Genomic DNA, 21735 nt, shown 5'->3' with positions numbered 1-21735 from the left:
TCCACAGTTCCTGTGTAGTACAAGGGAGAGAGTACATGAATTTATGTAGACAACTTGGATCAACCCAAAATCTTGTTTCCAGCAGTGGCCATGAAAGAACGGGCAAGAAAGACTGTAGTAATAGAGCAGATACATATAATAACATACTCCCCCTATTCTCACAGCCTCTAATCCTTTTCAACATAGTTTATATGTGTTTAGCAACTCTCAATGCATTAATCTCTCAATTTTTTGTTGAACCAAACTGTAACTTCTCCAATATCCGTTGGTGGACTATTTGTCGCATGAAGTGCTGTTCCTTCTTATGTATTTTGAACCTCATTCTCTCTTAGTTTCTTTTATGCTCCTGAGTTTTTGTATCTGGTTTTGCCAACACCCTTAGCCATGTGGCATCTGAGTCCAACTAATAGTCTTTGAATAATTAAAGACAATAATAAATAAATAATAACTGAATAAATAAATAACAAAATTACTTATCTCCCAACATCCTGAAGGAGCATGACCATAGGTTACACTCTACCTTTTCTAAGCTGGTTTGGGCTTTCCCAAGGCCTAGGTATCACCTCTGTTACATAAGTGCATTGTGGGTGCTGCTCTGCAAAGAGGTATCAAAATGGAAATCGGCACTAGAAGTAGTATAATTTATTTCTTTCGAAATAAACACTTCAGGTCAGTTAGTTATAAGGGGGTTTTTATCCACATATGGTTTTTTCCCAATTATGTTAAGCTTATGAGTCTGTCTTTAAAGAGACTAAATCTTTTAACCTCTGATTACTGTTATATGCCCTATCTGAAGCCTTAGCTTGTTTTTCCAGCTCACAGCATCTAGTGTGCCACATGCATTTCCCACTCCAGTGACTGCATTATCATGCTGATGTCCAGCAGGTCAGGGTTTCATTTGAGTGTATTTTCCAATCATTCTTTAGGAGGAAGGTATTTTTCTTCCTGGGATTTTCAGGTGTTACACCTTATTCCATGTTTGTTGCCTATAAACTTCTCTAGTACAAGGGAAGATGCTTATAGCGGCAGCAATTGTTAATTCAGATAAATGGTAATTCTGAATGTGTATAAACCATTTTTCCAGCCACAGAATCTCACAGTGTTCAGTCTGTGCAAGCCAAAAGTGTTGCCCCTTGGGGGTTAAAGGATGGGTGCCAGGCAGAGTGCACCCCAAACAGGAGTGGGGCAAGGACAGGTTGCAGGTTTGGCTCTGCCCTGGGCAAGCTCGCTGCAAAGGCTTAAACACGCACACACACTCATGTTGTGCCCATGTTTGGGGTGACACCCCACAAGGACCCGCGACATCCCTTTGGTGGTGGGCTTTTTGACTGACCCTCTGCCAGGAGCAGCCAGGCTCCGACTCTGCTGAAAGGGCAGCTGCTCTCAACCCAAGTCACAGAGAAATACAATGCAGAAAGAAAAATGTAGTGTTTCTGGGGCCTCAGTGTTACGGCAGAAGAGAAGACAGCCTGAGAGCTGGGTCTTGCCTGACTTTCAACAGGCTGGCATTTACATTTTATTTGTACATTTAACAGAAAACAGGTAATTAGCTGTAAGATAAGTCATAAACCAGCAGTAATATAACACAGATCATACTTGATGTAACACTTATGTCAGAAAAACTCTGTGTACATAAGCTCACAAAATACCATGCATGGAGAGTAAGCATGAGAGATTGCTCCCCAGGTCCTTGGCCTGGGGAACTTCCAAAATTCTGGCAACAAGTGATTTTTATGGTTTAGTTGACATTCTTTCTTTCCCTATAAACAATTTGGTCTGGATGTAAAGAGTCAGGAAACGCTATGACAAATGCTGAGGGCTGTGCAGAGGCCACGCCAAGCTTGATGCCAGGGGTGGCCAGGACCTGGGGCTCCCTCCGCACGGCCGGGCAGAAGAAGACACAGCCATGTGCTCCTCTGGGCAGGGCTCTTCCGTGGGCCCAGCTCAGCATCCCTTCCCAGGACACTGCGGTGTCCAGGACAGGCACCATCCTCCACACTTGTTTCTACTCTTGTTTTCCCCATGCCTGACTGACGACCTGTCTGTCCTGAGCAGGAGCAAACTTCTGTGCACATGGCCACCCAGTTCTTCTGTAGGTTGAGGTCTGCCGTGAAAGGCAGATAGACTGTAAGGCCTTCTAGGGAAATAGGGTGGAAAATCAGGAGTAGATCTATAGCAGCTAATTTTCTCTCATAAATTCTACATGAAAACAAACAACTCATTGCAGTGATCTCCATGGGGTTAGTATGAGGTTAATATCAAGGCTATATCACTAATTTCACCTTCCTTTTCCAACTTCCAATCTGCAGTTGATCTTTTTTTTTAACTGGCCAAACACAGGAAAGTTTCAGAGATGCTGCTAGGATTTCAGTAGGGGTAGGGTCAGTAGGGCTCATTATATTATCTTAATTTTTAAAATGTTTTGTCAGGTCCAGAGCTGAAAATACAGGTTTTTTAAAAGAACAGGTCCTGAAGTGCAGATCCCCTTTTCTGCAGCAAATCTTCTTACCAGGGAACTGTGGAATATGCCACACCTCAGTTGACTGAATGGACACCTGATGCTTGAACTTTTAGTCCATTTTCTATTGCCTCTACTTTTAAGGCTCAGTCTACATCATCACAGTCAAAATAATTCCTCTTAAACTGCTGTGAGCATGTGCCTATACAGCAGCAGGTGTTTGCGGGAAGGACATGCTATTTGCCTGCTGAATGAGGAGCCTCCAATTGCTACGGTTTGGTGGCTGAAGGGGAGTAGAGTCCTTTTCCCAATCTGCCCCTTTCCCTTATGCAACACTTTAGTTTTCTGCGATCTGCAGAAATGGGATGTATCTGATTTCCAGTGTCAGGACTGTTAGAGAAACTGCTTGTGGGACACTGCAAGGGTAACAGCTCTAGCAGTGCATTTAAAAGCCACGTCCGTTCTGCTAACTGGACCACTGCAGGAAACACAGGTTTCCTTTCTTCATTTCTCCTTTGGCGCTAAGGCCGTTAATTTCCCAACTGCTTTCTGTGGCAGTCCTAACTTATGCCAGTCTTGCCTTTCCTGGATCAGCCCTTCCCTTGGCTGGCACAAGTGTCTGTATGACAGTGACAGATCAGAGCAGCCACCAGAACTGAGTTAAAATGAAGCTTACAAAAAAAAATAAAAGGTTCGTTTTAACCTAGACCAGTTCCTCAATCCTGTGCTCTGCATTGTCAGGGGCAAGTAAAAAAGTGATATAATGGGAAAGTGAAGAGCAAATGATGTGTGAAATGACAGCCTAAACTATAAATGGATAGAGATGACCACTCTCGGTCACCTGGCTTTAGACAATATAAAAATAATCTTTAAGCCTTCAAGTATTTTTATAGCCTTAAATTACTGTTTCTGCTCTCTCTGAAACAATCTCAAATAATGGAAAGTGGCAACAGTGTCAGAAGAAAATGAGACCAGTCCTGTGAGTATGCGTATGGGGCCAGCAGCTCTTGCCTGAACACCCAGCCTTGTTCCCAGCTCCCTGAGCTGCCCAGGAGTCTCTGGAGGGACAATGACTCATTTTATTTTCCTGATTTCTTGCAGCCTGCAGAGACTGGGGCAGGACTCGACTCTGCTTGAAAGAGTAAGGATTTAGAGGCTTTGCCAGGTGATACTGGGAGATGGGTGTCCTGGCTCGCACACACTGCTTGAATGGGAGCAGATTTATTCTGCTCTGAATTCCTACCTTCCATTCCCAAGGGGATGAATTCTGACCTGCAGGTCGTAGGGAGAGGGAGAGAAAGCTCCATCAAGTGCTGCCAGCCAGCCCTTCACTCTATATTCCCCTTCTGCATCATCTGCTGATTTATGGTAGGAGAGGATGGTGGCTCCAGGCACACCTCTGGTACATTTTCATCTTTGGTATCTGATTTTGACTATTTCATTGGAAAACAAAAGGAAATGCTAAGCTGTCACCTCCAAAGGTTACGAATGCTACCGAGTACAGGTATGGCTGCCGGGAGCTGCTCATTGTGGGTGCTGACACCTGGAGAACTGGCTTTTGCTCTTTCGGAAAGAGATCAACAGACATTCCTGCTGCCATTAAGGTATGAAACATGGCTGTGTGCTATCACTGAGCAAAGTATCGGAGGAAAGGTTGTTTTCAGGTGTGGGGTGTTCAAATTCAAAGCAGCAGGATGGGAGCAGGCCATCAGCAACATGACCTTCATTCTCGCACAGAGACAACATGAGACCCCACGCTGCTCTCAGGTTTCTGGGGTGCTCTTGGTTGAGCAGGTCCACACGGTGCTTTCCTCAGACCAGCTGGAAAATGACTGCCATGCTGTTGTAAAAACAAGAAATAACCGAATCTTCTAGAGCTGCAGAGACCTTCAGCTCCAAAAGCAACATAAATTTGGCAAGGCTTCACATCACTCTCAAAAGTGTAAAGAAACAACGTAGAGATAAAGGTAGGGGAAAGCGAGAGATGTTGCTATTTCAGGGTATGAATTTACCTTTCAATTAAAAGCAAGGTCTTGGGGTTTGGGGAGAACCTGCACTCAGTTCTGGATCCTGTGTCTTTGCTGCACTTTTTATTTGCAGAATAAACTGCAGAAAGCAGTTGTTATTTTTTGACATGAATATTTTTTCTCTGAGTGCTACTACCTACCACAGATTTTGCTATTTTGTTTTTAACGTTGGCTAATTTTGTGTTTTGAGTAGGAAGCTTCAACTTCACACCAGTTCTACACATGCTCTTCTGCTATCCAGCAGTTTGGGAAGATAAACCTGCAACCAAGACATCCTTCCACTAATCTCTATGGCTTTTATCAGCATTTTATTATTGCTTACCTTATTGTGGAATTTGGGAAGACGTGGGGAGTATATTTGAAGTAGTTTAAAATTATTTAATCTTTAAAATATCACTGGGATGCCAGGAAGTGTCCCTGTATATCTACCCAGCCCACATTTTGCTTTTGCTTTCTAGCCGGTGAATAAAGCAGGGAAGGCAGGGCCAGGTGAGCTGCCCGCCGGGATCTCTGCGGCAGCTGCCTCTCCCCCAGGCTGCATTAACCACCTCTGCTCCCACTCCAGATGCCTTCCCAAATCCTCAGTCCCCTCCAAGCACCTCTGTGCTGCTTGTCCTGCACCACCCCAGCGCCCACAGAAGAAGGGACCCCTTGGGCATCAGCCCATCTCGCCCATGCTTATGGTGGAAGGGAGCGCCCAGGCAGTGTTGAGGCAGGAAAAGTCTTTGAAAAGCAGCAGAATTAGCAAGGTCTTGCACATCAAAGCAAGTCCTAAAGCAGGCAAAGCAGCAGCCAGGGAAGGTAGTGACCCAGTCCCAACATCCCCCCTTGTCCATCCGCCTGCCTTGGCACACGGTGGGAGGCAGCAGGCAGCTCCAGGGCCGGCAGCCTCAGCCTGCTCGATGGCTCATCCCTCAGGAGTGATGTGGAGGAAGAGCGCTTGGTACCAGCCCAGGCATCTGCTTGCCTGCCAGGCTTGCTCTCTAAAACAGGCTGTCAAGCACAGAAAGCTGTTGAATCAATTTGGATTTTATTCTACAGCTTGTGCCCAGTAGCTGTCGATGCCACTTCTGCCAGCACGGGGTGGGCTGTGCTGCTGCACACCAGGATGGATCTGGGCTACGAGGGAGCGGAGGCCAGCGCTGACTCCTCGATGACCATCTTGGATGACTGTGAGAGAGCAGCCAAACAGGAAGACTTCAGAGACGGCCTCTCTGTGTTGCTGCTGTCAGTCTCCCCTGCCAGCGCCAAACATGCATATTTGCCAAGCACAGAGGAGAGTTTGGATATATTGCAGTCAGTCAGTCCTTCGGATGAGATGTGAAAGCAGAGGCCTCCTCCATCAGCCTTGCAGAAACCATCACATGTTCCAAACAGACTATGAAAATCAGCTGACATCCAGATCACCGTCCTCTCTTCCACTAGACAGCTTCTCATGCCCATCCCAAAGCTGTGAATTGTGGTGGATAATAGCTGTGACGTTTATCCGGACCGTGACTGCCTACCTCTGCTTGCACAGAGGGTCTGGTGCTTGATGGTCCTGTTGGAGTGGTGGCGTCTGGCTACTTGGAGCTCGTGTACTTGGTGACGGCCTTGGTGCCCTCCGAGACGGCGTGCTTGGCCAGCTCTCCCGGGAGCAGCAGGCGCACGGCTGTCTGGATCTCCCGGGAGGTGATGGTGGAGCGCTTGTTGTAGTGGGCCAGGCGGGAGGCTTCTCCAGCGATGCGCTCAAAGATGTCGTTGACGAAGGAGTTCATGATGCCCATGGCCTTGGAGGAGATGCCAGTGTCAGGGTGGACCTGCTTCAGCACCTTGTAGACATAGATGGAGTAGCTCTCTTTCCTGCTCTTGTGTCTCTTCTTATCACCCTTCTTCTGGGTCTTTGTAACAGCTTTCTTGGAGCCCTTTTTTGGGGCAGAGGTGGACTTCGCTGGCTCCGGCATCCTGAGAGATCTTTCTCTGTGTCTAGGAGCTGCTTGGAAAGAAAACCAAAAAATCAAATTACTTTTTGTTCTTCTATAGTGTGGTTTTACTGACAGATGAGAGAGTCTGAATTGGAGACAAGCCACATCCCTGAATCTGAGACAAACACCCCATGACCCTGTGAAAACATTTTTTAACTGCCAATGAGAACTGCTCTGTTTTGTGCATGTTTTTGTGTTGTATTCTGTTTAAATTCCCCTAACACTGGCCTTGTAAATATCATTGAACCCAGGCCTGGTTGGCATCTACTTCGTAAATACGGGCTGAGGGTGAACATATTTCTGAGAAGAACATTGCTGTTCCAAAGAAAGCACTAACTGCAGCATGGATTAAACTAAATCTTGCTGGAATGGGCTGCAGACTGTTGCAAAGTATCATTGAAACCACCTTTACATGAGATTGGACAAAATAATCGTTTACTGTCATTACAATCTCCAATAGACTCTGACTACTGGCTCCAAGAGACAGCTGACTGCTTTTGTCTGTTAGTGTGCTAACAGAAAGATAGTCATAACATTGGGTATCTCCTCTACACTACAGGTTTACATGTGTTTTACCGTGTGGGTTGAGGGAATAACTTGTAACCTGCTAAATGGTTTTGTGTTTCAGAGGGTGTTTGAGAGCTCCCTTGAAAAACAAGGCTTCTTTAGGCTTTGCTGGAGGATCAGCTTCCAGCATCACCCCAGGGCTTGGGCTTTTACTGCTGTGCCTCCATTGAAGATGACCCAGGAATTACAGTCTGCTGACCAAGAGAGACTGAAAGAGAAAAAAGAGCTTCAGGGCTGATGGCACATGGGAAAATGGATAGAAGTAAACAGGAGAGAGAAAGCTGGGCTGTAACATATGGTCTGCACACACAGAGCATCAGAGAGGGACCTAAACGGTGCCTGTGCCAAAGCAACGGCTGCACGCCCAGCCCTGCCTCTCCTCCTTGGGAAGGAGCGAGATTTGAATGATTCATAGAATGTCCTGAGTTGGAAGGGACCCATAAGGATCATCGAGTCCATCTCTTGTCCCTGCATATGACAACCCCACAGTTCACACCATGTGTCTGAGGGTGTTGTCCAGTCTCTTCTTGAACACTGTCAGGCCTGGGGCTGTGACACCTCCCTGGGGAGCCTGCTCCAGTGCTCCAGCACCCTCTGGGGAAGAACCTTTTCTTAATGTCCAACCTAAACCTCCCCTGGCACATCTTCCTGCCATTCCCTCAGGTTCTGTCAGATGTCACCCTCTGGCCTAGCTTCTCCACTGGTGCCCAAGTCTGTGGCCAAAGCCAGACACAACAACTGTGTTGTAACCAACTCTACAAGAAGTTGGTGGTTGCTCCCTGTGGGAGCAGGTGTCTTCAGTGCTGAGGCTGGATTTACAAGCCCACATCTTGATGGATACCATCTCCTGCTTCCAAACCATGTGAGAAACCTCCGTGGCTCCAAATCCTGAGGAGGTGAGATGCTGCCTTCTGCCTGCAGCAAGCACCAGGGCTGCTGCTGGCTGCCCTGCCCTATGAAGCACCAACACTGGGCTGTGCTCTGTGCTGGGCGAAGGGCAGCACTGAGCACTGCAAGGGCAGGTGGGCACTGGTGGGATGCCAGGGAGCAGGGAAGGAATGTTTCCACCACAGCCCTCCCAAACATCTGCCTGGCGAGAGGTGAAAGCTGGCACCTGTGACACTGTACTGGGCACTGGTGAGGCCCCACCTCGAATCCTGTGTTCAGCTTTGGACCCCTCACCATAAGAAAGACATTGAGGTACTAGAGAGAGTGCAGAGGAGGTGACGAAGTTGGTGAGGGGCCTGGGGCACCAGTGTGATGAGGAGCGGCTGAGGGAACTGGGGCTGTTCAGCCTGGAGAACAGGAGGCTGAGGGGAGACCTTATCGCTGTCTACAGCTCCCTGAAAGGAGGCTGTAGCATGGAGGGGGTTGGCGTCTTCTCCCAAGTAGCAAATTATAGGACAAGAGGAAATGGCCTCAAGTTGCACCAGGCGAGGTTTAGATTGAATATTAGGAAAAAATTCTTCACAGAAAGGGTTGTCAGGCATTGGAACAGGCTGCACAGGGAAGTGGTGGAGTCACCATCCCTGGAGGTGTTTAAAAAGCATTTAGATGAGGTTCTTAGGGACATAGTTTAGTGCTAGAGTTAGGTTATGGTTGGACTCGATGATCCTGAGGGTCTCTTCCAACCGAAATGATTCTATGATTCTCCCTCAGCACTGAGCTTTTCCTCAAACAGTTTCTTCCTTGCCATTAACGGGAGTTTTGCCTTTGTGAGGCCTGAGAGGCTCATTCAAGTTTACTTTGCTTCATCTTGCAAAAAGAAGTATTTTGTCATTCCAAAATGGGATGCTGTCTAACTAGCTGGAAAAGGCCAGCGTGCAAGAAAATGTCATGTAACAGGCTGCAAGAACACCACCAGCTCCTTGCTGCACTAGAACCTCAAACTGCCCATGACTAAAGCATACAAATATTAAAACAAAACAAAAAAAAAGATGGGTAAATGCATATAAAACTCTCTCAAATTCCTGGAATAACTAGCAACCTAATATCAACTATGGAGGATAGGAAGAAAAATAAAAGAAAAAAAAACCCCAAACAAATGCATTGAAAGTTGTTGATGCTTTTTTCTAGTTGGCTTTCGTTTATGAGCATTAATATATTTCCCTACTTTCAGGAAACCTCTGGTTATAACATATGTGTTTATATACCTGGTAATCATAAACTAACATATTTTGCTGTCTTTTTAAAGTTAAAAACAGGGTATTTTTTCTCACATTGTGAGAGTAGTTCTCCCTCAGGTGAGCTCAGCCCTGGCAAAGCTTCATGGTCCAGTGCACTGACCACATTGAAAACCATGGACAATGACGCTTTGCTTTGAGGGTGCCCAGGAGCGCCCTCCTACATCAGCTTCTCACCTTTTCTTTAAAGTCTCCAGAGATGATTTTCTCCAAACTATCTGCTTCACTCTGCCACCTCATGTCCTTAATTTTTCTGGGCATTCTTCCCAGTGGAGGCATTTGGAAAGGCACGTGCTGGACTGCCCTCAAAGTCCTGGACACCCTTCAAAACTGATACCTGCACTTTTAACCACTGCAGATACTTCCTCCTGTGAAACTGTGATTTTTCTTCTTCTACTTGGGAAGCAACATCAGGAAAAGAAATCCCCTACCGCTCTTGTTTGCAGACTCAAAACCACGTCTTTTCAATGGAAAGGCATTTTTCCAAGAGAAGAAATAACTCTGCACTTGCTTCTTTCTCTCTTGAGCTGATTTTAATTGTTAAGTACACTCATACTGCAGCTTTTAAAAAATGAATACAGCATTTGAAAGCCACCAGAGTGATTTTATGTCTCCAGAAACAGGTCACACCTACAGGACATCTCTGTCCATTTGACTGGCTAACGCTCTTGGGTAGCATAGCCAGGATCTCGCTCTCCTCCTGTGTACAGCCGTGATGAGGAAGGTGATGATGATAAAGATCAGGGACTGGCACAAAAGGTTCAGCATCCTTGTGGCCCTCCACCCGTTTCTTTGCAGCCTACTGTTTAACAGGTAAATAACAGCTTCTTTGGGAACAGGTTGTCTTCCTTCCAGTTTGTTTGGGCAGTGCCTAGCACAAGGAGCCTCACTGTGTTTGCTAGGTGCTAAATAAATAATGTCAATAATGGCCAACAGTATCACCAACCCTTCTGTCAACGGTGCAACACAATCCACAGGCAGGTGCTGTTCTAGTATAGAGACACAAGAAGTGAGATTATTCCCAAAGTGTCCATATGGAGATCTTCCTGAGGGAAAACCAAGTGATCTTTAAAAAAATAGTTTATTTTTATGAAAATAGTTGTATTTTTCTTCCCTCATTAAAACAAAATAATAAAAACCTGAAGAGGTTAATAACTATTAATTTTTGTGTTTGCCATCCTGCTGGAATTCTCTGCTGTGAGGGTGACCAAGCACTGGCACAGGTTGCTCAGAGAGGTCACAGGGTCTCCATCCTTGGTGATACTCAAAACCCAACTGGATGTGGCTCTGAGCAATCCACAGCAGCCGGCCCTGCTCTTAGCATGGGCTGGACTAAATGTTCTCCAGAGGAATCTCCAGCCTCAGCCGTTCTGTGACTCTTGGAGCCTGAAGCTGGGTACCTCTCAGCCACAACATGCTTTATGACACTTCCCATGGGACACTGCAGCCACAGACTTCCACGAGGACCCCTAGGGAGGGGAGACGGTGCTGGTCTCCAGGTCCAAGCCACCCAGGTCCCTGGGACACAGGGTATGGCCGTGCAGGAGGAGGCACTCTGAGGCATCACAATGAAATTTGGAAGGTTTCAGGCTTTTGAGAAAAATCTCTGGCCACATTTTTTTCTTTACAGCTTTGTATGCTCTGAGTCCATCAGTTATCGGTGCTGGCATTTTTTCCCTTCCTCAGAAAATCAACAACAAAACCAACCAGAGTATATTTCGCATCATCTCCAAGCAGCAGCCTGCCTGCTGCTGGAAACCAGAGCAGTGTGGAGTGACAGATACATCTTCCTTTGTGTTGACACCCCTTTCTTCAGCATCATTAAAAGGAAAATGAACTGAAAACACATTCAAAGACACAAATCACCACGGTCTCTCAGATCTGAGATGGGAGAGAAGCTCCGCTGACAAGCCCCACGTGAAGCCTGAAGCTGCCTCTGTTTTCCCTAGGCCTGATACATTGATGGAGAGAGACACAGCCAGGGAAGCTCCCACAGCATTTTTGTTCAATTTTGGCTTTGCTGCTGAGTCTACAGAGCCAGTGGAGCCAGCAGTGTGCATGGGTGACCACGGGTGGCTGTGAGCTGGCCTTCCCGACCCCTCCTCATGCAGGGCTGGAAACAGATTTATGCTTACGTGTTGAACCATTCCTTTTTCCTACTAAAAGCTGTCCTTGCTCTGATGAGCTCTGTGGCATCCCCTGTAAATCCCCAGGCCCACCAGGCTGTCTCCTTGCTGTAATCTGCTAATCAGCCATAAAAGTTACATTTCTATAACCAGCACTTTGCTCTTAGGATGTTTTGATGAAAAACTAAACATTCAAGCTCTTGTCTTTCAGACATCTGATATTTGCTAATCCTCCGATGATCTGTTTTAATCCTTGGTAGAGTAAATGAGAGCTAAGGGGATCTTGCTGCCCCTTACATAGGAGTGCCCTGTTAGCTCTGTGCAATTATTGTCCCTTTCTTTAGTTTCTCTTGCTGTATGAAATAAAGAAAACTTGGGTTTAATCCTGCATGTCAAGAAACAAAGTTATGATTTTATATAAATAAAAATATAAATATATTATAATATATATAATTTTATATAATTTAATATAAAAAGCTGCTGCTTTTTGTTTTACTCTCTCTGAAACACAAATAAGGGCAACAAATTAAGCAATGTTTCCACTGAAAGGAAAAGGCTTTCTAATAGCTTCGTCTGCTCCAAAATGCTTGTAAGAGCACAGACAGCAGATCTGGTAAAACAGTCCGCAAATTTCCAGACGTCAGCAAATGACTGTTGTTGGAATAGCTATTTGTGCAGACTGCAAACCCCCTCCCTTTTATAATGTATGGTGATCTACCTGGAACTTATTAAACAAGAATTTGTTCATCCTACAGGTGCCAGTCATATCTGAGCAAACAAGCAGATATTTTATTATTGTTTGTTAGCAAGCTCTCCCTAGGCAGTAAAGCAGACCAGAAGCGTGATGAGTCACCGTGAGACATCAGTGATGCTGCCTCATGTGCAAAAACTGATAGTCATATTTTGGACTGAAAATAATTTTTCTCTTGGTATGTTGTCCAGCATGTGATGATGAAGTAATAATTTGCTTTCTTCTGAAGTAATGAGGAGGAAAATATCCTAGAATAAAGTAAACTAGTCTGAAATGCCTGATTTCTTCTCATGGTAGAAGGGCACAGAGATCAGTTCCGGGATGCCAGATGTCCTCCTAGGTAATCCAGGATCGATAGTAAGGCCCCATATGTTCTCCTGTTTTTTATATGATTGCTCCCGTAAAGTTATCATTTAAATGGTTAACTTTTAACTTTGGATGCACACATGCAGTTCATCTAGTGAAGAGATTTATGCTTACGTGTTGAACCATGAAAATACGTTAAAATTGAAGATGTCCTCTCCTCATTAACATATAAAGAAATGCTACAAACTCACCCCCTGACACAGGTACACTATGTTCTACAACTTTAGAAGAAATAGAAGGAGAAGAGAGCACTGAGATATGCTGGGTGCTACCTCTTCTTATCATGGCTTGTGTTAACACACTGCTTGGGAGTTCAGTACAGGATATCCTTGCAGTAACCCTTTATTTTCTCTTTTTGAGAATTTCCATTTATGATTTTAGAAACTAGATCTTTAATTACCAGCAACTGTGCAACTTCTGCCCAAGCTGCAAGTATGTCTTGTGGGGGTATCAATCAGAGAGGCTTATGTACAAAGTAAGGAGCAGCACCCTGAATCACAGCTCCCAGCAGAGAACATACACTTATTTTTTAAAGAAAATAAAATCTTATTCAGGAGCCAAGCAGAGTAACAGAGGGACACAGTACTGCAAGAAGAATGACTGTCAGGAGGCTAAAAACTACTGTTCTTACTCTGATTAAAGGACTACCTGAAGTCAACAGGGTTTAACTTGTCTATAAAACCACAAGTATGATGTTTAGAGATGTTTAGCACCAACAGCTGACATTGATTTCCACTGGAATCCAGGAGGCTCAGTACTTTATAAAAATCAGACTCCACGTGTTATCAGGGTTTTATTACGGTGAATAACTGAGTAGTTAAGCTTTAGCATGACTTTTATCTGCTCTCTATAACAACGCTCATTAGCCACCTGCTTTGGAATATCTCTGATCCACATGCTTGACCAACAGGACCCAATAAATGCAAAAAGGAGAAATGATGTTTCCTGTAGATCAATACCTGTTAAATGTTTAAGAGAGTACACCCAGTACCAGAATTTGCTACAATTACACTCCAGTCAGCTTTCCCTCAAAGACTGCCAGTGTTTATCCCAGCTGTCCTCAGAAAGCCCTCAGCACTAACACAGGCCAACAGGGAACACAACCAGACTCACTCCCTTCCTGAGGTTTTATCAGTAAGTCCAAACCTTAATAAAAACATAAACTTCAGCACAAGCTTCCTCTCCAAGTGTCACAGTCATCACGACTTGCTGCCATGAATTCTTTCTATAAGCAACAGGCTTCTGTTCCCTTGGTATCCCACTTCAACTCAATCAGACCCACCGGAGGTGAACCTGTCAGCAGCACCTTTGTGTCCTGGTGCAGCATTTAGCTCCTGTCCTTAGACTAATTCAGCAAAGTTGCTCTGAAGGCAGGGAGAGGTCAGAGCCTGCTACGACTTACAGGCAGAGGATCTCCAGCTGACCGGGAGCAATGCTGCTGGGCAGGAGAAGCACACAAGGCATCACAGCAGCTCAGCTACTTGGCAGCATAACAAGCTCTACAAATCTCTGTGATTTTCAAAGTACAGATGATTGGAGACGGGTGTGAGAACAAAAATCATAGGTGGCCAGGGTCTGTAGTACTAGTGACCCATTACACATCAGAAAGCTGCTTTACAAGACATCCTGTGTTACTGAAGATAAAAAGCATAGATTCAAAATAAATTGCTCTGTGCTTAACAAAAATGAAAATCACTTGATCTTTGGGTTCATTATTTCAGTTTCTCTGGGAAAGCAGAAGACCATATACTTACTTAGTCTGTTAGATCTAAATAACTCCTCCTACAACGGAGCTACGGTCTCTAAACTAGCAACGATAATACAACTAAAGAACTGCTATGGCATTTAAGCAAATTATTTTTATGGAGTAATGGAGAATTATCAAAATTCTTGACTATTTTAATTGGTGCTGAAACAGGCATCCATTTAAAAGGTGTTACTTCAGCCATGGCCAAACCCATGAAAAGCTACAGCCCAACACCTGCAGGCCAAGAGGGGAATGTGGGTGGGAGATGGAGAAGCCCCAGGAGATGAGAGCTGCTTCTGTCAAGGCAGGAACCAACGCAGACACATGTGGCACCTCTTCCACACACTCCATCCCCAGGTTTCAGTAGGTTTCTGTGACTTTTTCCAGTGCTGCAGATAATTTGTGTAGCAAGAAGAAACACCAACAGGAGCTGTACACCAAAATGTTTACTCTGGCCATAGCATGTTGACTGGGAATAATACGCATGGATAGAAGACCATGCTGAAGTGGAAAGCTGTATTACCAAATTAGACTGAAGATCAGACCAAGGTCATTAAGGCTTTTAAGGGTGATGTGATAGGTACGTCACAACGTAAGTATTATTGTGTTGTCAATGACAGGGGTGAAAGAAGTCCAGCAAAACTTTTTTAACAACCTTCACACCTTGTATGTGGGTCTAATGCATGTATGCTCAACAGACCCAGGCAGTGAGCACCACCAGCTCTCCTCCTACATGTGGAGGAAGAGGCAGGAAGGGCATGATGTGTGCAGCTGCCATCAATCACAACTGAAATTCCTCCTAAATGAGAGTCTATAACTTCACTTGTTTCCCATTACTCACAGCTCAGCACATCCTGAAAATGATTAAAAAAATCCCAACAAAAAACACTAGTGGAAAGCACGCAATTAATTAAAAAGTCAGGAACATGTGAAAGCTGCTTTATCATGGCTGTAAAGCAGAGTGTAACTGCAGGAGCGTGGGTACCACAAAGGTACATCCAGAAGGACTGCATATCATGCCATGCCACAAGCTAGAGGGCAGCGGGTAGCAGAGTCAGATTTCATTGCTACAGGATACTCAAAATATTGTAATGTGTGCTTAAATAATTAATTTGGCATGGTAATAGCAATTTTACTGTAAAATGGAGATGCGTGACTATTACTGAAGCCTGTGGGGAAACAAAGATAAATGTCCTTCTCCAGAGCTCACATCATCCAATAACCGGATCGGGAATAGGATCAAGGACTGCTGACACCTTCCTCTGCTGCAGCCACTAGATCACGCTGCCACAGACGGAGAGTCCTCTGAGTGTTGGAGGTCATCTTCTGCACCGAGCTGAAAACACAGCCTGCTCCATGGGAGGACAGAGAACAGCGTGGCTGGGACAGCCCCTTCGCTGAAAAGGGGAGCTGGCTGCACTCCAGAAACAGAGGAGGGGTGAGCACTACGGACACAAAAGTTAATGAAGGCAAAAGTAAACGCTGGCACAAGCACTGACAGTAAACTGCTTTAAATGTTCATGGATAAACTTACACTGGAGATGAGAAGAAGGAACCTCACATTCTTACTTGGACGTGGGAGGATGAGGGCAACAGAGGGGGGGAGAAAAATGAAGAAACCCATATCTTCCATAGTTCAAAGACAAAGCCAGATTTTTTTTTCTTTTTTTTTTTTAGGATTGCTAGCCTATGGCTCTGGCAATAGCAAGTAACTGCTCTGTATGAACCAGACGCCACTGTTGTATGTTGCTGTGCTACTGAAGAATTATTCTCAAAACGCACTGAGGTCCTTCACTTTGCATTTCTCTTTCCTTTATTTTTTTCTTTATTGCTCCTTCCTTCTTTCTCTCACACCCATTACAAGTGCCAGGAGATTGAAATCCCCAGGAAGTTTGCTGCCACTTGGTCTCATCCCACATGTGATATTTGTACAGAGACTAATACATATCTTTGAATAACCAGCCATGGGGTTGAAAAACTTGCAGTTTGCCAGAAACATAAAAGTGTTTCAAGCCAGGTTAGCCCATGTGCAAACTCCACACCACACAAACTGCCTGTGAAGAGTGTTTTAATTTAGCTCTAATTTGTGATAACATCATTATCACATGGACTCAGTGTGCTAGTCACTATACTGACACAAGCCAAAAAAGGCCACTTCCAGAGAAATCAAAGCATAATTAGGGATATGTCAATATTTGCATCAGGCAAGGGTGCAAAGAGCTCTCTGCTGAAGACTTGGGTGCAACCACCAGACCAGCGGTGAAGAACATGGGCGTTCCTGGACAAAGTGACAACCCCAATAAGCCAGTGGTCCTGGCTGGTCAGCAAAAACTAGAACATTCGAATGTAAGGCTTGCTTTTCAAAACACAGGCGGGTTTCAAAGGCAGTAGGTTTAAAATGTCAGCAGAGTGCCACATTATCTGTACCACACTGTTATTTTTAGCCATCTGTGGCTCCATCCTCCCACACTCATTTTCCTCTGGAGGCTTCCACACCTTTAGTTTCCCCACTGCCACGGTCTCCCAGCCTGTTTGTCACAGATGAAGTGCTCACCCTTTGTTCTCCTCCCTGCTGGTGCCTCTAGCAGCGCTCACCCAGCAGAGCTCGTTAGTGCATGGGTGCAGCACATCTTTGCGAGGGACTCCTGAGTCCTTATCTCGAGTTGTGCCCTGGTTATCAGGCAGGCGCAGTCGGTGAGAAGGACAATCAGAGCCAGGCTGAGAACCCACAGTGCAGGAGAGGAGAGAATAAGGAGATTAATTTTGGTGTGGGAGGAAAAGGGAGGTGTGACAGGAAGGGGAGATAGCTGCAGCATCCATATCTTCAGGGCAGAGCTGCTGTATCTGAAATGCATTTTAAGGCTTATACAGATCAAGAATGGAAATAAGCCATATTTATATCAGCTGTGGTCAGATAGCTCCTTCCTGATGGGATGCTCCCTGCTTCCTGTCTTGTAGCACCCCACTTGTTATTCAATCATTTTCCAGGTACCCACAGAGGACCCAAGGAGGACTTCTCCCTTTCTGCCAACGTGGCAGCAGCTTCTCTGCCCTTCTGACAATATCCATATCTGACAACAGCTCACTCCAGTTCTTTTTTTCCCAGTTCTTCCTTCTCCTTCCTTGATTCTGCCTGACCTCGTGACAGAAATGTGGAGACTTATCAAATGCTTTCCCTAGCTCTCCTTCACACAAAGATTTCTCTTTAAGCCCTGAGCGTCAGAGTGGCCTCAGCTCTTTCCTCCTCCCCACACCTCATTTTGTTAATATCTTCTGCAAACATGTCACAAGCTTTTCTGCCCAAGCTTCCTCTCACTTTCCAAGGTAACTCATGTCACCTTTGTGACTCCCAATAGTGTTCCTGGACGAGCACTTTCAGCTCCTGCGCACACCCTATCTACTGTATTGCCACCATTGTTCTCATTCCCATCTTCCTGTCTTCCTTCATGTAGCATTTTTTGCTTGACAATTTTCAGTCTACTACATACAATCTCACTCCTCACAAGAGACAGGATCATACAGGTTACACAAACAGGTTATGAGGACAGATCTTATGTGCCCAAAAGCATGTCCATTTTGCCCTGATTCTGTCTGTTGGTCTAATATGAACATTACCTCTGCCGACAAAACCTCGCCCTCTTAAACCCTTGATCATCACGGCTACAACTCCAGTTTTCTCCTCAGCGCACACCCCCTGCAGTGATTACCTCAAGGATGGTCCTCTACCTTCAGCTGACGGCATCTCAACCCTCCAGGTTGACCTCATGTCAGAGATCAGTTCCCTGCAAATGGAAACTCCCTCTTCCCTGATCCTGGGCTAAACACCAGACTTTAGCAAATAACACAGAAAACCCTATTGCAATGGACCACCTGTCTATTTTCACCAAACTCAGGAAAAAACCCAAAACCTATTATGCAAGAAGTTTTAAGGACGATTTGAAAGATAAACAATCCGCCTGACAGGTCACATCTTCAGGAGGGTCGGTGAAATAATATGACAAGGGTGGTGATTAACTCTCACCACAAAGGAAAATGTTGAGCTGATGTAGGCAGCATATAAAATTCCCCACTCTCTTTATGAGTCAGGTAAGCTGCCTGAAAGCGGAGGTGGAATCCGTGGGATGGAGCTGTTTTCATTCCAGCCAGTTAGTAGTATGCTTTTTGAAAGACAAAAAAAATTTTAAAAATTAAATCAGATTTTTTTTTTTAAACTAAAACTCTTATTTAAATAGCAAGATCTAACATTTGCCCTTGATCCCTAATGATGTTGTTTGTAGTCAGGGAAAGCGAAATAATATTAAACAACTCCATTCCCTACCTCCTGAGGTTAATGTTGCATTTTTGGGTTATGCATCTTTTCTTCTGTCTCCCACCCGATGCATATGATCCTGCAGTCACAGCTCTCTCCTCTCCCTCTGGCTCCAGAAGAAAGGGAAGCTGACGGCAGAGATCCCAGTCTTGCCCCACACAGAGCCCTTTTCAGAGGCAGAGCTTATCTCTGACGAGGAAGAAAGCATTTCTCTCCCAATAGCTGCAAAAAGGGGCTTAACAGACGCACAAAACAAAACAATGGGGACAAAAAGAAAAGCATTTGGTGGGGCCTTATTTTAGATCAGTCTAGGATTCACTGGACAATTCAAATAGATGGTTGTGTCCCTTACCTAAAATTGTAAACTTTTTCTTATCAAAAATCAGAAAGTCAGAAATGCGAAGAAAATGCCAGCAGTTCAGGGGGTTACAGTTCTCCTCTGGGACTGTCAGTGGCAGCACAATAACTGCGCTGTTCACAGTGCAGCCTGCGTGAGCTGCTTTCTCACTTCTGAATTTAGGAATATTTTCCACATACTTAATTCTCTAGTCTACCCCATGCGTGTGTTTGAGGATGGGCAGGAGCTGCGTATTTCAGGTGCAATAGGATGAGAAAGGAATGCAATAGGATCAGACTATCAACATGAGTTATTTCTTTGTTTCAGCTGGAGAATGCAAGATCTGCAGTGGGGACACGTGTGCACATACATGGGTGCAAATGGAAGTCAGGAGAAAGGATGCAGGAGGACAATGAGCAAAGGAAAAGTGTGGGGAAAAATTCTCAAGAGGAAGGTACAGCAAGGTAGTGGACTGAAGTGAGAGGTCAGAAAGGAGAGAGCAAGACGGTATAAAAAACAGGACAGAAAAGGAGAAAGAAAAAAAAAGGAAGACGACATATGAAAGAGGACAAAAATGAGAGAAAAGGTGTGAGTGGAGAAAAAGTGGAAAGAAGGGAGAAAGGGAGAAGGTAAAGTAAGCAGCATAATCTTTAGAAAGACAAAAATACTGAAGCATAAATAAGACACAGACAAGAGAGAGGTGGAGGGTCATTAGAAGATGGAAAGACCTTGCTCACCAGAGAAGATGTGAAACAAGCAGTTTGAGAAAAAGAATCACCTGCCAGAACAGTGCTTTTGAGAGTCACGGGTGAGAGGTGCTGCTGCCCCAACGAGGGACAGTCAAGCTGTGGGAAGTGACAGGCTAAACCCAAGGAGAACAAAGGATGGGGCCAGGAGAAGACAAACGATACCTTCGTACTAGGTTGCTGCCTTTTGTCTAACATAGAAATCTTGAAGGTCATTGAAATTGCCACTAAGACTTTACATCTGAAACTTTTTTAAAAAAACCCTAATTTTTTCCAGTATAATCCTCCTTCTCTCACAATGTTGAATTAAATTAATTACTGTACACTCTACAGTTAATACCTCCCTGCCAGGGAAGAAAACCCCAGACACCACTATGCCTAAAGCAGACCTTGCTCTCTGGCTCCCTTTGCCTATAGAGGCTTCTGTAGAAATATTTCAGTAGACAAAGTAGATTTCCTGCAGGTCCAAAATTACCACGATGGAGCTGGGTGTCATGAGCAGGATGAGGAAAGAAAGAGGAAGCAAACAGGGGTGTACACTCAGGGAAAAGGCTTTGTTTTTCATAATTAGGAAATCTTACCAGTACAGAGGGAAAAATCTGCTGCTGGTAAATACTCTGTGACTCTTCCGCACATTAAAAGAGGACAGTGTGGCGAGTACATTAATGTTATCAGATTCTTTCTGTTATTAACATGTGTTCAGTGTAATAAAAACATAATTGGGAAAACAGCACACTGCAACACAACTGCTGTGGAAGCTCCAGAGTAAAAACCCCAGGAAGGTCAAATGGTGTTCCCAGGGAAGCACCAGTCTGAGAAATCAGAGCTTTATTAGTAGTAACAGGAGGAACATACGGAGATGAATGAAACGGTGTTTGTAAATGTGATATGCAATTGCACGTTTTCGCTTGGCTTTCCTTTTTCACAATCTGACTCAGCCTCCACATGGCTCCACTCCCCCATCTTTTGATTCATACATTCTTGATCTCAAAAAATAAAGAGTTACAAAGCCAGCATGCAAAGGGCATGAGATGATGTGAAATATGATGACACTGGCAAGCGGAGAACGTGCCATCAGTCACCTCCCTGCAGACAGACAAATGTGCTGGAGCAAAGCAGCAGAGCCAGGGCCATCCCTGCCGGGGACTCACTGGAGGATGCTCCGCAGCAAACCACGGCTCCTCTACGTTGCGCTAGAGCCAGGCGTTGAGGTAGACAAATCTATTACAAAACTGTATAATATTGCTTATGCTGCACAACAGCCACTCCGTTAGGCAGTCCCTGCATTGCCAAACCCAGACAACGGGACATAAGAGCAATAAGAAATAACAGGGCTTCTTAAAACATATACTCCCTGTATATGTAAGCTACAGAAAAGAGATCAAGGTTAACAAAAAGCAGTGCCAAACACAGCATTGCGTGAGCAATGGTGCACAGCCCTATATGTCTACTAAATAACTACCAAACATGCATAGTGTTGACACAGAAGTGTCCATACGCAGGAATGACCCTGAGAGACTGGGCTCCCAGTGTGCGTGGTGAGGCTGCATTCCGCCAGCCAAGCCCCGACCCCGCTGTCCCGCTGCAGCCCCGCACTGCGCGGCCCCCGGCACAACCCGGCTCGGGCACGTGTTCGCCTCCAGCCCCCGCTTAACCGGAGCGCAATTAGTTACGATCACAGCAAAGCACGGGCAAAGCTACCGCCCTGTCTGTGCATTTATCGAGCCGGAGCACAACGAAGCCCCGATCCTGCCACAATGCACGGTACCGCTCCCCGCACATCGCACTACGGTACAGGCTGCATGACAGCACAGCGCAATCCCCGCTGCAATGCACATAGCAGAGGGCGGCACAAACTGCACCATAAAGAGCCAGCACAGTATGGAGGATCTTGCCTGCTAGGCGTCTGGACTCCTCCGCCGGCGAGCACCAGGCGCCGGTGCGGCGCAGGGCAGGTGCACGCCGGGCGCGGCGGCGGAGCTGGGGGGGTTCTCGTTGCCGCTCCCCGCAGAACCTGCGGACGCCGCGCCGGGCGGACCGCGGGACCCGGCGGAGCCTGCGGGACGCCTCGCTCTGCGCCGCCGCCGCTCTCCCGCGGGCCGGGCCAGGCCGCGCCGCCCGCCCATCGGCCCCGCCCGCCCCCGCCTCTGCGGG

At 45.7% G+C, this 21735-nt stretch overlaps 1 protein-coding gene across 4 annotated transcripts; it reads right to left on the bottom strand.

Annotated features, from left to right (window-relative positions):
• Window positions 1-1476: 1476 nt before the first annotated feature.
• On the bottom strand, window positions 1477-21682 carry LOC136111169 (histone H2B 5-like). 4 transcript variants are annotated; one of them, XM_065855134.2, is made up of 2 exons: window positions 21477-21682; window positions 1477-6457 (listed from the first exon to the last, which is right to left on the bottom strand). In XM_065855134.2, the coding sequence occupies exon 2, from the start codon at window positions 6426-6428 to the stop codon at window positions 6048-6050; it is 381 nt and encodes a 126-aa protein (XP_065711206.1). In that variant the 5' UTR covers window positions 6429-6457; window positions 21477-21682; the 3' UTR covers window positions 1477-6047. The 4 variants fall into 4 exon arrangements, with proteins under 4 accessions (XP_065711206.1, XP_065711224.1, XP_065711216.1 ...); XM_065855152.2 differs by lacking the exon at window positions 21477-21682 and adding an exon at window positions 18508-21378 and having other exon boundaries at window positions 1477-6460; XM_065855144.2 differs by lacking the exon at window positions 21477-21682 and adding an exon at window positions 18508-21377.
• Between the last annotated feature and the right edge of the window lie 53 nt (window positions 21683-21735).

Source organism: Patagioenas fasciata, chromosome 1, assembly GCF_037038585.1.
Source record: "Patagioenas fasciata isolate bPatFas1 chromosome 1, bPatFas1.hap1, whole genome shotgun sequence".
Taxonomy (NCBI): domain Eukaryota; kingdom Metazoa; phylum Chordata; class Aves; order Columbiformes; family Columbidae; genus Patagioenas; species Patagioenas fasciata.
The sequence above is the reverse complement of the archived record's forward strand: the minus strand, read 5'-3'. Positions and strand labels throughout refer to the sequence as shown.

Bases quoted from the DNA above. Each gene is read 5' to 3' on its own strand.
- LOC136111169 (XM_065855134.2), bottom strand. From the start codon at position 6,428: ATGCCGGAGCCAGCGAAGTCCACCTCTGCCCCAAAAAAGGGCTCCAAG.